Source organism: Lepus europaeus, chromosome 18 (assembly GCF_033115175.1).
Source record: "Lepus europaeus isolate LE1 chromosome 18, mLepTim1.pri, whole genome shotgun sequence".
Lineage (NCBI taxonomy): Eukaryota > Metazoa > Chordata > Mammalia > Lagomorpha > Leporidae > Lepus > Lepus europaeus.
The window spans coordinates 37,624,649-37,639,293 of NC_084844.1; the positions used below are offsets into that span (position 1 = coordinate 37,624,649).

Here is a 14,645-nt window from a genome sequence, read left to right on the forward strand (position 1 = left end):
CGCTCTGCCTTTCAAATAGATAAACCATTAAAAAAAAAAAAAATTTCTACTGGGGCCGGTGCTGTGGTATAGTAGGTTAAGCATCCACCTGTGGCAGTGGCAGACCATATGGGTGCCGGTTTGAATCCTAGCTGCTCTACTTCCAATCCTGGCTGCTACACCCCCTGCTGATGGCCCGGGAAAGAAGTAGAAATGGCCCAAGTGCATGGGTCTTTGCATCTATGTTTGACCTGGAAGAAGCTCCTGGCTTCAGATCAGCCCAGCTCTGGCTGTTGTGCTCATTTGGGGAGTGAAACAACAGATGGAAGACCTTTCTCTCTGTCTCTTCCTCTGTCTATAACTCTGCCTCTCAAGTGAAAAAATAAATCTTTAAAAATATATTCGACTAAAACTTTAATAGCTTTGCATCTTTGGTGTTTAAGTATTTAATTCATCTAAAATGTATTTGTATATATAGGGTTTAAGATACAGACCCAATTCTACTTTTTTTTTTTTTTTAAAGATTTATTTTATTTATTTGAGTTTTCACTATGTGTGATCTGTTTCTGGGAATTATGTTATACTGATCTATAAATCTGTCCCAATTCCAATATCACAATTTTTGTTTAAATTAATATGGTTATACTAAACCTTGATAATTGGGCAAATCTTTTCACTTTGTATTTTGTGGACTTTTCTTGGTTATTGTGAGATTATTCTTTGATGTAAATTTTACAATGAGTTCAACAATTCTACAAAACACCCTACTAAGATTTTTAGTGGAATATCAGTGATTCTTCAGACAAAATTAAGGGAGGGCCCACACTTTTGTAATACAGGATATTTCTATCTAAGACTCCGATATGTTACTTAGATCTTCTTCACCATAACTCACAAAAGCGCGCGCGGGGGTGGGGGGGGCAAAATTTTCTCAAAAAAGGCTTGCATATTTTTTTGTTGTACTTATTCCCTTGTATTTCATATTTTTGGTAGCTAATTTTCTTTTTAAAAGATTTATTTATTTATTTATTTGAAAGTCAGAGTTAGAGAGAGGGAAATAGAGAAAGAAATTGTTTATCTGCTGGTTCACTCCACAGATGGCTGCAATGCTCAATGCTGGGCCAGGCTGAGGCCCAGAACCAGAAGCTTCATCTGGGTTTTCCATGTGGGTAGCAGGGGCCCAAACAGTTGGACCGTCTTCTCCTGCTTTCCCAGGCATGTTAGCAGGTAGCTGGATCAGAAATGGAGCAGCCAGGAGTCGAACCAGCATCCATATGGGATGGCATTCCAGGCAGCAGCTTATTCCACTAAGCCACAACACCGGCTTGGTAGTTTATTTTAAAAATGTATTTGAGGGGCCAGCATTGTGGCATAATGGATAAAGCCACTGCCTGCAACAGTGGCATCCCATATGGACTCCAGTTCAAGTCCCAGTGCTCCAATTCCAATCCAACTCCCTGCTAGCGCACCTGGGGATTTAGCGAAAGGCAGCCCAAGTGCTTGGGCCCTTACCACCCATGTGGGAGACCCAGAAGAAGCTCTTGGCTTTGGCCTGGCCCAGTCCTGGCTGTTGTGGCTATTTGGGGAGCAAACCAGAGGATGGAGTATCTCTCTCTCTCTCAGTAACTCTGCCTTTCAAATAAATAAATAATTTTAAAAAATTATCCTGTAGATTTTTTATGGGTCCCAATTGCAAGATTTAAAAAGTTCTATTTCATTCTTATTTTCCAAGAGTTTATCAGGAATGGATGTTAATTTTTTCCAGTGGGCTGGCACTGTGGCGTAGTCACTGCCTGCAGTGCTGGCATCCCATATAGGCGTGGGTTCGAGTTCCAGCTGCTCCACTTCTGATCCAGCTCTCTGCTATGGCCTGGGAAAGCAGTAGAAGATGGCTCAAGTCCTTGGGCCCCTGTACCTGTGTGGGAGACCTGGAGGAATTTCCTGTCTCTTGGCTTCAGATCTGCATAGTTCCAGCCACTGTGGCAATATGGGGAATGAACCCTCAGATGGAAGACCTATCTCTTTCTCTTTCTCTCTCTCTCTCTCTCCTTCTGTCTCTCTGTAACTCTGTCTTTCAAATAAAAAAATAAATCTTAAAATAAAAAATGTTGTCAAATGCTTTCCTTCTCATATCTTAAGATAATGAACATGTTTCTTCCTCCTTCAAGCTATTAAACTACATCAACTATCTTCCTCAATTTAATCAACTTTGCATTAGAGTGATAAAGCTAATTTGGTTGTAATGTATTATTTTATACACTGCTGGCTTCAGTTTGCTCATACCTGCCTGAGGATTTCTGCTGGTCAAGAATGGCAGAGTCATCTTTTAAAGGATATAAAAGGGAGCAGAACAGATAAAAGAAAACTGGGGTTATTGTTTCAAATTCTGTGGTGTCTCACTGCCATCTTGTGGCAGGAAGCAGTATCAGCAGTACATCCCTTTAAAATCTCACCCAAGGTACAGGTATTTACACCTGTGTGTACATCGCTTAGTGAAGATCTTCAGAGAAAGCCAGGGGTAGATTTCACCTAAATGACACACTAACAAGTACTGGAAAATAGAAATCCTTCCTAGATGCCTGTGGCTCAGTCTGTGAGTTAGCTCCTGAAAGAAAATAGCCATGGAATTTCAACATAAGCCTAGTCAAGCCCCAACCAACTCCCACTACACAGGGAATATTAATCGCCACTACAAACGATATCCTAGCCCTTCCCCAGAAGCATATCACATTCAGTTTCACCAAGCTGTGCTTTGTTGTTTTGTCTTTGGCACTATCGGGATATGAAGGCTTAGTGGTATTTTTTTTTGGTTTGGTTTGGTTTGTTCTTAAATTAATTATTTGAAAGGCAGAATTAAAGATTTCCACCCGCTGGTTCAACTGCCAGAGCTGGGCCAATCCAAAGCCAGGAGCTTCTTCCAGGTCTCCCACGCGGATGTAGGGGCCCAAACACTTGGGCCATCTTGCGCTGCTTTCCCAGGTACATTAACAGAGACCTGGATCGGATGTGGAGCAGCCAGGACTCAAACTGACGACCATATGGGATGCCGGCAGAGCAGGTGGAGACTTTACCCACTATGCCACAATGCCGGCCCCTGGCAGGCTTAGTTTTTAAGAGCCATGGTAAAAGGAAGAAGAGTTTGTTGACGGGAAGTATTGGTGAGCAGACAAACTGGTTTAGCTCTGTCCATTCTGATAGAGACAGCTTGGGTTGGTCACCTGATTGGAATCTTTGAAGGCTTACCGTTCTGGAATTGTGTCTCCACTCGCAGGTACTGCCGGAGCAGATCCATCACCACTGCTTTCATGTGGCCTCGGATGCCACTTCGGTACCTAGGCAGACAGAAAGAGTCTCCACTGAAAAACATGACAGGCCAACAATACTGCTAAATAATAAACTATTAAATAATAAATCTAGGGGCCAAGTTTACTTTCTTTTTTTTTTTTGACAGGCAGAGTTAGTGAGAGAGAGAGAGAGAGACAGAGTCAGAGAGAAAGGTCTTCCTTTTTCCGTTGGTTCATCCCCCAAGTGGCCACTATGGCCAGTGTGTTGCAGCTGGCGCACTGTGCCGATCCGAAGCCAGGAGCCAAGTGCTTCCTCCTGGTCTCCCATGTGGGTGCAGGGCCCAAGGACCTGGGCCATCCTCCACTGCACTCCCAGGCCACAGCAGAGAGCTGGACTGGAAGAGGAGCAACTGGGACAGAATCCGGCGCCCCAACCAGGACTAGAACCCAGGATGCTGGCACCACAGGCAGAGGATTAACCTAGTGAGCCGCAGCACCAGCCATGGGTCAAGTTTACTTTCTAGACTTTGCACTGAACTGCTTTTCCTTGAATACAGGGAAAAGACGGGCCAATGCAGAATCAACTAACCAGAATAATGTAAATTATTAGCTCCAAAGAAATCTTGTTAACGACAAGATGTTTTAATATATAAAGTAAAAAAGGAAAACAAAACCAAACAAATCTTCATAATTCTACCCAACGACACTTTGATTGAGTTCCTACTACTGAGGAGGAATTATTACCACACCATTGAAATGGCTAAGCGGTCTCCTGTTCTAAGTACCGTGAAGCTGAAAACCCTTTGTGAGCATCTGACTCAGCACTCAGTGCCATCATCAAACTGCGAGGAAAAAGCAAACAACAAAACATCTATGCCTAGTAAACTACAGGAACAATGCAGAATAGTAAGAAGTCACTGGCAATACTGAGTATGAGCGTTAGGTTAGTACGTCCAGAGACACAGTCAAATCTGAAGGAAATCCCTTTATGGGCACTTAATGGAAAGGAAGGCACGGCTATGGGAGGGGCTGAGCAGCCAGAGTCACATGTAGCTACCTCTGCACCAGCTGGACAATGCTCTGTGTGTTCATGAAGAAGACTTCCCGTTCAGACTTCCGGTTCAGTGTGGCTGCATGGCTATCCAGGATGTTGGCAATCTAAGGCATAAGAAAGAGAAACAAATGAAGCTCAGCCCAACCAAGGGACCCGAGACATCAGCCTTCATAGCATTACAGCAGCACTCTTCTTAGTGATGACATGACAATTCCCACCTTTCACATGTTGCAGGAGCTTGAAGTCACCAGACATAGTTTAGGGGCGATGCTAAGGAAGCAAGCAACTCTTATCTCTTTTCACCCTTCCCCAGATGGACTGAGGACTGTATCACAAAAACTACCATCTCACAGAGGCTCTGGCAGGCAAGAATTGTTAAAGGCCAGGGTACAAACCTTGCTCCCGACTTGCCACACCCTGAACCCAAGATGTGACTCTGCTGTACAAGCCAGGGGAAGGCATGTCGCTGAGGTAGTAAGAAGTTTCTGATTACAACATTGAGATAGGAAGGAGGAGCCAAAGAAACAGGATCCAACAAACTAACTCCAGTATTGGTAGCCAGTGGAAAATAATGACAGTGCTATCCTGTAAATACCTGCTGGCTGGGAAACTGACAGAGGACTGATGTGATGTTGCTAGCATACTGAGCCATTTCCTTCTTAATGGACTTCTCCACATTGAGGGGTATGCGGCCGGAGACACTGGTCATGATATCTTGTAATTCTAGGAGAGGCAAGGAGGGATCTCTGAGAGTCTTCATCAACCGTTCTACCCAGCCCTTTACCTGAGAAGAAAGAAACAATCAAATAGGATCCAAATTTAATAGTTTTCCCCTCAAATGTATAAATCTAAATTCACTATCATATAGTACTTACTTTGAAATTGCAATGCATCTAACTCTGCCCCTATTCTTTGATCTAAAAAAGGAATAATCCCAATTAAATGTGAAGTCTATCAAGCAAAAAGTAAGGATTTAAAGACTTCAAATCCCACAACTAAAGGTGGGAAAAAGGGGTGGGCATTTGGCACAATGGTTAAGATGCTACATGAGATACGCACAACCCCCATCTGAGTACCCAGGTTAAAGTCCAGGCGCTGCTTCTGATTCCAGCTTCCTCCTAGGCACACACTGGGAGGGGGTGGAGATGGCACCAGTAGCTGGTCCCCCGTGAGCCACATGGGAGGCCCACAGCCAAGCCCACCCTCAGCTGTTGTGGGTGTTTGGGGAGTGAAACAGTGCATAGGAGCTCTTTCTGTCTGTCTCTGTCTCTCTGCTTTTCAAATAAATGAAAAAAAAAAAAAAAAAAACACAGAAAAGACCCACTTTTTTTGTTTTAGATAATATACATTAAAAAAAAAAAATAAGATAGGAGAAAGTTCTAAGCCAAACAGCTTTCTTTCTCTCCCTCTTAAAAAACCCTTTCCACTCTTTAGGAGAATGGGAGTCCTGTGCGTCTGTCGCTTCCCTGAAAGCTGGGATGCATACCCTGCTGCTGAAGAAAGGATCTGGAAGGCAGTATCCATTCATCACGTTAACCAGATTATCCAGCACATAGTGGAACACTCGATGGAGCTTCTCGCCTCTCAGCGCTGTGCTCTGGATCTGTGGCAGGCTGCCTGTGTGAAGCTCCGCCTGTCAATCCCAACGATAGAGCAAGTCAGTTCTTACCCTTGATTCTGGGTACAACCACGCCTCTTGGACTCAGAGTCATCCTTCAAAATCCAGACAGCCCCTCACCACACCCAACTACCAGGACAGAAGTCAGTGGAGCAAATTACAGCTTGAGTGCCATGTTTTTGCAAATTCTAATTCCACGATACTATAGGTACAAACAGAAGGCATGAGATTAGAATTAAAAAAAAAAAAAAAAAAAAAAAAAAAAACTGGCAAACCAAGCACTGAAATCACTTGCCCTGCCCCAAATTACAACCTTCTTCAGCTCTTGGAGAGTACCTTGCCCCTCACCTGCTGCACCTTGCTGGGGTTATCCAACTGCATTTTGGCTATGACACAACCAGGATCAAGAGCTGCTCCTGGTCGCTTGACATAATGGATACAGCCAGATTCTGCAGCCGTTAAGGTCATCACCATCTTCATCACCTATAGTGAAAAATACAGAATGAGAGTCTTGACCTCTATTCACAAAGATGAAGAATTTCAAGAAGCCAGGCTTTCTCCCACCACCTAACTTGGAGTACACTTAATGCAACCCAGAAAAATGGGACTCTATCAAATCTAGGGCCACCTAAGCAGACAGAAACTTTGTCAGGAGCTAGCTTTGAGGATTAGTAACGGCTACTGAGGGGCCGGTGCTGTGATGCAGGTTAAGCCTCTGCCTGCAGCAGTTTGTGTCCAGCTGCTCCTCTTCCCATCCAGCTCACTGCTAATGAATGGCCTGGGAAAGCAGTGGAAGATGGCCCAAGTGCTTGCACCTCTGCACCCCCGTGGGAGACCTGGAAGAAGCTCCTGGCTTTGGATCAGCCCAGCTCTGGCCATTGTGGCCATTTGGAGAGTGAACCAGTGATGGAAGACCTTTCTCTTTGTCTCTCCCTCTGTATGTAACTCTACCTCTTAAATAAATAAATAAATATTATAGGGCCAGCACTGTGGCACAGTGCACTGCAGAACTGACATCCAATATGGGTGCTGGTTTGAGTCCTGGCTGCTCCTCTTCTGATCCAGCTCTCTGCTATGGCCTGGGAAAGCAGTAGAAGATGGCCCAACTCCTTGGGCTCCTGCACCCATGTGGAAGACCTGGAAGAAGCTCCTGGCTCCTGGCTTCAGATCAGCTCAGCTCTGGCCATTGCAGTCATTTGGGGAGTGAACCAGCAGAATGGAAGACCAATCTATCTCTCTGGCTCTACCTCTCTCTGTAATTGTCTTCCAAATAAATAAAATAAATCTTAAAAAATTATAAAAGAATTAAAAAAAATAACTTACTGAAATGTCCTGTTTTTAGTTTTTAAATGCATCTTTACCAGTTTGTGATTTTGCTTGTTTGATACCTAGAAAGGAGGAATTGCGCCTCCTCATACCAGTGAAGCTAGATGTTCACTTTCGGTCTGCCTCCCTGCTACAACCTCAGGGTTGTTCTTTACTACTTTTCCTCCTCTACCTACCAATTACCAACCTCTGCCAAGCATTTCTTCTAAACCTCGCTCAAAACCTTCCTCTCCTGCCATGGCTCTGGTTTAGACCCTCACCATTGCTAGCCTAGAGTACTTCAGACACCTAAGATGTTTCCCTACCTGCTCCATACCTGCAGAAAGCTCACTGAGAGCAATCATTCAAGAGCCCAAATCTCGTCCTATCACTTTTCCAATTAAAATTCCTTCAACAATTTCCCACGGCCTCCAGGGCAGTCTGAACTTACTAGTATGGCTTATGAGATCCTTTAAGACCTCCAACTGCATCTTTAGCATTTTTGTTTGCTACTCCCTACTAAACCTTAATCTATTTTCCAGCAGTATCAACATATACTTGGAGTTCCCTAAATACACCATAATTTCTTCTTTTCTGTACCTGCTACTCCTTCAAGTTTTTTTTTAAAAACATTTATTTATTTGAGAGAGAGAGAGAGAGGGAGGGAGGGAGGGAGGGAGGGAGGGAGGGAGGGAGGAACAGGCAAGCAGAGATCTCCTATGGACTGGTTCACTCCCCAAAATGGCCACAATAGCTGGGCCAGGCCAAAGCCAAGGAGCCAGGTCTCCCATGTGGATGGCAGGGCTCCAAGTACTTGGGCCATCTTCCATTGCCTTCCTAGGAGACTAGCAGGGAGCTAGATTGGAAGTGGAGCAGCTGGGACGCAAACCAGCACTTGGACAGTGAATGTTGGTATCACAAAGTGTGGCTTAACCTGTGCACCACAACACTGGGTTCCATCCTTCAGCTTTAAACCTACCCTACCCTACTTCACCTGATCTGCTACTACCTATTTTTAAAAGTAAGAGCAGGGGCCGGCACTGTGGCACAGTGGGTTAAAGCCCTGGTCTGAAGCGCCAGCATCCCATATGGATGCCAGTTCTAGTCCCGGCTGCTCCTCTTCCCATCCAGCTCTCTGCTATGGCCTGGGATAGCAGCAGAAGATGGCCCAAGTCCTTGGACCCCTGCACCTGCATGGGAGACTGGGAAGAAGCTCCTGGCTTCGGATCAGCGCATCTGTGGCCGTTACGGCCAATTGGGGAGTGAACCAGAGGATGGAAGACTTCTCTCTTTGTCTCTACCTCTCTCTGTAACCCTGTCTTTCAAATAAATTTAAAAATAAACTAAGAACAAGTGTTTCTGCTTTCAGGGTTTCTTCCCTTACTGTACACTCTACCTTTTATTTTTAAATTTTATTTATTAGAGAGGTAGAGTTACAGACAGAGAAGGGAGAGACAGAGAAAAAAATCTTCAATGTGTGGCCAAATGGCCGCAACTACCAGAGCTGAGCAGATGGGAAGCTAGGAGGCAGGAGCTTCTTCCAGGTCTCCCACGTGGGTACAGGGCCCAAGGAGTTGGGCCATCTTCCACTGCTTTCCCAGGCCATAGCAGAGAGCTGGATAAGAAGTGGAGCAGCCAGGACTTCAACCAGCACCCATATGGGATGCTGGTGCTGCAGGCAGAGGCTTTACCTGCTAAGCCACAATGCCAGCCCCTATGCACTCTACCTTGATTTGCATTAGGTAGCCCTTCACACTCTGTGCTTAACCCCCTTAGAATGTCTATTTCATTACTGGTCAGTTTTGTGCTCTGGCTCCACCTATCATATTTTTCTGTTTAGCCAGCAGACAGCACAACACCTAACATTCAATAAACACTACTGCTTATTACCTATTTTTAGAGTTAGAGTCTCATCTGTCAAAGAATAACTGTGAGCTTTTTGTTTCTAAAATCTTCTGGTTCATAGCCCCAATTAAGCCAACACATGTTCTTTCTATTTCTATTTCCTTTCTGTTATGTTTCTGTCCTAGTCCATCCCAACCCACCCTCCCTCCCACATCCTGACAGCCGGTTCACCTCCCTGACCTCAATCTCAGCATAGCACTGCCCAGCAAACACGTGGCCTCCATCCTCCACAATGTACTGGATTAACTTCCCAGCTGAAGGTGAGCGCATCACCGAAGGGTCATTTTCCTTCTCAAACACACAGGTTTTATTGCCAATCGTGATGCGGTATCTAGGAGACAGGTGGGAGTAAGCAAGCCAATAAAGTGCCTCGTGGTATAAAGGAAAATGGTAGAACACATCAATCTCAAAAGAAAAATGACGTGAAAACTTCATTACATACACACACACACACATACACACAATGTCCATCCCATTTTTGTTTATAATGCTAGGTAAAAATTTCCTCCATGGCCGGCGCCGTGGCTCAACAGGCTAATCCTCCGCCTTGCGGCGCCGGCACACCGGGTTCTAGTCCCGGTCGGGGCACCGATCCTGTCCCGGTTGCCCCTCTTCCAGGCCAGCTCTCTGCTGTGGCCAGGGAGTGCAGTGGAGGATGGCCCGGGTGTTTGGGCTCTGCACCCCATGGGAGACCAGGATAAGCACCTGGCTCCTGCCATCGGAGCAGTGCGGTGCGCCGGCCGCAGCGCGCTGCCGCGGCGGCCATTGGAGGGTGAGCCGGCGGCAAGGGAGGACCTTTCTCTCTGTCTCTCTCTCTCTCTCACTGTCCACTCTACCTGTCAAAAAAAAAAAAAAAAAAAATTAAAAAAAAAAAAAATTTCCTCCAGTAAGGCTAAGATTAAATAAATTATGGTACATTGCTATAGTGGAATACTACACAACCATTAAAAATAACCGACACCTTTATAAAAACAAATACAAAGATGATGATGATGATGTAATAAGTAACAATTCTTGAACCTTATGTTTTAGGCAATGTTCTTAACCTATCAGTTCACTCAAGTTTCAGAACACTATGCTTGGTACTGAGTATTCTATAATATACATTAAAGGAAATAATCTGCAGACAGTGTATAAAGGATATTTTTGTTTGTGTAAGCATAAAGGAAAATTCAGTATGTACATACATGTACCTTGAATATACAGACAAAATTCCTACAAAAATATACAGGAACGGTGGTTGCTTATAAAGACAGGAATTATTTTTCATTGTCTACCTATTATAGTGGCAGGGAGACATGGTTTTAATTGTAAATACTTGTGCATCACTCAAGTTTTTGATAAGTATATGTTCTTTTTGGTTTTGGTAAGTTAAAAATGAATACCAAAGCAGGCCTGGAAAAATACTGAGAACTAGTGACTAATAAGTGAAAAAAAACTGACACAATCACCAGCAAACGGACCTCAGAGTGCCACTCACCTATCCACTTCCTCCTTCATGTATGTTGTGTAACTGCTGCCGTCGTAGGACAGGAGCAGGCCCCCATCACTGAGCCTGTGCACATCCACCTCCACACAGGAGCCGTTCATGATGACCACGTAGGAGTTGGGAGACTGGCGCGTCACCTGCAGTGAAAAAGAACCAAAAGGGGTGATTCAGTGAGTCCCTCCCAGGTGGCTCCACACAAAATCTCCATACTTAACAAAGCTCTAAGGAGGAAGGAAATCAATGTCACTGGGATGGATAACTCAGTCCCACTGCAAGCACACTGGGCTGTTCTGTTGCTTCTCCCTGTCCCCCCTTTATCTTGTAGTGGTATATGTGAAACAACTAAGATTTTCATAGAATCATCAAATATAGTTTCAGGTTATTGACACAAATAAAAAAGTAATTTCACTAGCACTCCCATCCCTACACTAAACTGAACTTTCCCCCATCTCTTGACCTAAAGAGAATGAACTAACAAAGAGAGACAAAAAGTAAGGTGCAGGCTTCAATGGGTTCAGCATACCTTAAGTACATACTTGACTCCCTCATAAATAAGTTCGACATCTACTGTGTTCAGAAGTGTATGAGCAGGAAGGACTTGACCCCTGAAAGAACAATGTGAAATTACTTACTGTTAGTGAACTTCCATAGTTTATAAGGAAATCTCAGACATTAATGATTTAGCAGTTTCTGGAATATCAAAAGAAACAAACCACCTAAACACTATCTGTAAGAGACTAACCACATAAAATATGAGTGAACCATATAACATTTGATTTTTTAAAATTATTTTTTACTTTTTGAGAGACAAGAGACAGAGAAGGTTCCCTGGTTCACTCTCTAAATGTCCGCAATAGCCAGGGCTAGACCAAAGCCAAAGCCTGGAGCTAAGAATGCATCCAGGTCTCCAATGTGTATGGCAGGAACCCAGTTACCTGAGCCATCATTGTTGCCTCTCAACGTTTACATTGGAGGAAACTAGAGTCAGGAGCTGGAGCCTGGAAGTGAACCCAAGCCCTTCGATATGGGACACAGGTGTCATATCTACCAGGCTAAACAATTACTCCTCTTAAGATTTATTTGAAAGGCAGAGTGACAGAGAGAGAGAGAGAGAGACAGACAGAAACAGAGACCTTCCACCTGTTGATTCATTCCCCAAATGGCCCCAATAGCTGGGGCAGGGCCATCCAGGGTTCCCACACGGTTGATAGGCACCCAAGTACTTGGGTCATCCTCTGCTGCTTTCCCAGGCACATTAGGAGGAACTTGGATTGGAAGAAGAGTAGCCAGACTTAATCCAGTGCTCATATGAGATGGCAGCACCATAAGCAGAGGCTTAACCCACTATGCCACAAGGCAAGTTCTATTGTTAATTGTGGTAAAATACATGTAACATAAAATTGACCACCTTAACAGTCTTATTTAGTTCTAGAAGTACAGTCAGATTATTGTGTAACCAATCTCCAGAATCTTTTCACCTGGCAAAATCAAAACTCTACACTTATTAAACAACTCCCATTTCTTCCTCCCTCCAAATGCTAGCAACCACCATTTTAGTTTGTCTTTATGAGTTTGACTATGCTTGATAACTCATATGAGTAAGTCATCCAGTGTTTACCTTTTTTGTGACTGGCTTATCTCATAAGCAAAATGTCCTTAAGGTTCCTCCATGTTTTAGCATGTGTCAGAATCTCCTTCCTTTTTAAGGCTCAGGATAAATCCATTGTGCGCGTATGCGTGCACACACACACACACACATTGTGTTTATCCATTCAACAATCATTGGGTATTTGGGTTGCTTCCACCTTTTGTCTACTGTGACTAATGCTGCTATGAACACGAGTGTGTGAGTATCTCTTTGAGATTCTAATTAACAATTCTTTTGGAATACTCAGAAGTGGTACTAATGGATCATGCGGGAATTCAAGATCTAATGTTCTGCTCCCAGCTTTGGTCCCCCACCCCAAAGGACTGTAGGTATCTGGGAAGTGAATCAACAGATGGGATTGCACTCTCTCTGTGCATTTTAAATATATAAAACTTTTGGGTTAAGTGGCCACCTGCGACACCAGCATCCCATATGGGCACAGGTTTGAGCCCCGGCTGCTCCACTTTCAATCCAGCTCCTGTTAATGCTCGTGGGAAAGCAGCAGAAGATGGCCTATGTACTTGGGCCCCCACCACCCACATGGGAGACTCACATGGAAGCCCAGGCTCCTGGCATCAGCCTGATCCAGCCCCAGCTGTTGCAGCCATATGGGGAGTGAACCAGCGTGTGTAAGGTCTCCCCCCCACCCCACCTCACTCTGTCTCTCCCTCTCTCTTTGTAACTTTACCTTTCAAATAATTTTTAAAAAATAAAATTTTAAAATAAAAAAGTAAATTGAAAATAAGAACATTAAAGAGGGGAAGGTGACTGCCAAAGAGATCGTATGCAACATATCTGTACACAAGCAGAGAAATCATTTACTGAGGTTAGAACTGAATGTTAAGAAACAGAAATAAGTAAGACTGGACTGGCAGAAAAGGGCCAAAGTATACAGGGAGTTGAGCATCACAGAGGGATTTAGATTTGATACAGAAGGGAAAGGCGAGCTGCTGGAGGTTTTAGTGCACAGGAGTAACATGGAGAAAGATGTTTATCTCAGGGCTTTCAATCTCAGTTCAATTTTCAAAATTTCCTTTCTTTTCTTCCTTTAGGCACCTCAAAAATGAGTTGATATACGTCTTAGAACACACAAGGAAATAAAGTACCTGTGATTAAAGTGCTTTAAAATTATTAGCCCCCGGGACCATTCCTCTGGGGACTCCAAGGCAGAGCTTAGTGTCCAGAATCAGTGTAAGAAATTAGTTAAAGCCCCAAACATGTCTGACCTTCTACTTGAAAGACTCACAAGGTCATCTTAAGTATCAGCCTCGATTATTAATTCCCGAAAGGTGGTACAGGTAATATATAAAATATTTAGGGTTCAATGCTAGGGAGAAACACCAGATTTTTATCATTAGGATTTGGGGAGATTTGATGGTTATATAGGACAGAATGTTTATTGCAGCTGGATTCCAGATTTTTAAAGTGTAATTATGGCAGAAGCTAATTTCTAGAATCTGTAACAAAAGTCTCAAAATAATTTGCTATAAATTCCTATATCCCCTTTCTCCTGTGCCACCATGGTTTGTGAATACCAAGCAGCATTTACAAGCTGCCAGAGATGCACAGGTAAATACATTGGAGGCCCAGGGGAGCTTCAGGCTTGTATGCAGGACACTGGTCTGCTATTCAGCCTATGGGAAACAAAGCCTACCTTTCCAAGGAGTGAAGGAAATTGGAGATGCTATTCCGCAGGCTCACATCTGCCACATGGAGAGCCCCACACACAACTCCCAACATGGTGTCAGGGCGTTCTGCCTGGAAGAAAAGAGTACAGAATAAAGACAAGGTCTCGGGGCACCATGGCCCCTTAAGAAATAGCTCACAAAGATCTTCATCCTTATTGCCCAACTGATTTTTTTCAGATAAAAATAACCACATGTACTTGTAAAATTTAAATAAAGGCACCATTTGAATAGAGATGTAAAACAACTTTCCCTCTACTCTCCCAAAGATTCCCATGGAGTCAACCAAAAAACACATCAAAAATAGGCTTTTGTGGCTACTGATGATCTCAAAAAAAAAAAAAAAAGTATATAGCCAGAATTTAGGCCTTTAGATAATTTAGATTGATGTAATGATTTTATACAGCATCTTGGGTAACTGAGAATAGCTCAGCAATTCAGGATCAAGAGATAACGGTTGGTTTCAGTGAGGCTCTTCTCATTAGCACCTGGTAGATACAGAAGCTGGTAACTCTGAACCAAAGTTAACATCAAATGGAGACAGACACAGCAGTATTTCAAGCCCCGCATGCCTTTCTTCAAACATTCTAGGAAACAACACTACAACATATAAAATGACTGAGATACAGGCAAAAGAAATCTTAAACTACTAAAATTATACTGACCCCTAGGTTTTTC

At 43.7% G+C, this 14,645-nt stretch overlaps 1 protein-coding gene across 9 annotated transcripts in view; it reads right to left on the reverse strand.

Moving 5' to 3' along the window:
• ACACA (acetyl-CoA carboxylase alpha) overlaps nucleotides 1–14,645 on the reverse strand; it is a 332,967-nt gene that overhangs the window by 161,912 nt on the left and 156,410 nt on the right. For all 9 annotated transcript variants that reach the window (XM_062216876.1, XM_062216880.1, XM_062216874.1 and 6 more), the window contains 9 exons: nucleotides 13,937–14,040; nucleotides 11,158–11,239; nucleotides 10,626–10,771; nucleotides 9,326–9,476; nucleotides 6,284–6,418; nucleotides 5,804–5,950; nucleotides 4,913–5,101; nucleotides 4,321–4,421; nucleotides 3,223–3,311 (listed from right to left, as the gene is read on the reverse strand). In XM_062216876.1, the coding sequence (XP_062072860.1) occupies nucleotides 3,223–3,311; nucleotides 4,321–4,421; nucleotides 4,913–5,101; nucleotides 5,804–5,950; nucleotides 6,284–6,418; nucleotides 9,326–9,476; nucleotides 10,626–10,771; nucleotides 11,158–11,239; nucleotides 13,937–14,040 (1,144 nt within the window). The remainder of the gene's footprint in view (nucleotides 1–3,222; nucleotides 3,312–4,320; nucleotides 4,422–4,912; nucleotides 5,102–5,803; nucleotides 5,951–6,283; nucleotides 6,419–9,325; nucleotides 9,477–10,625; nucleotides 10,772–11,157; nucleotides 11,240–13,936; nucleotides 14,041–14,645) is intronic.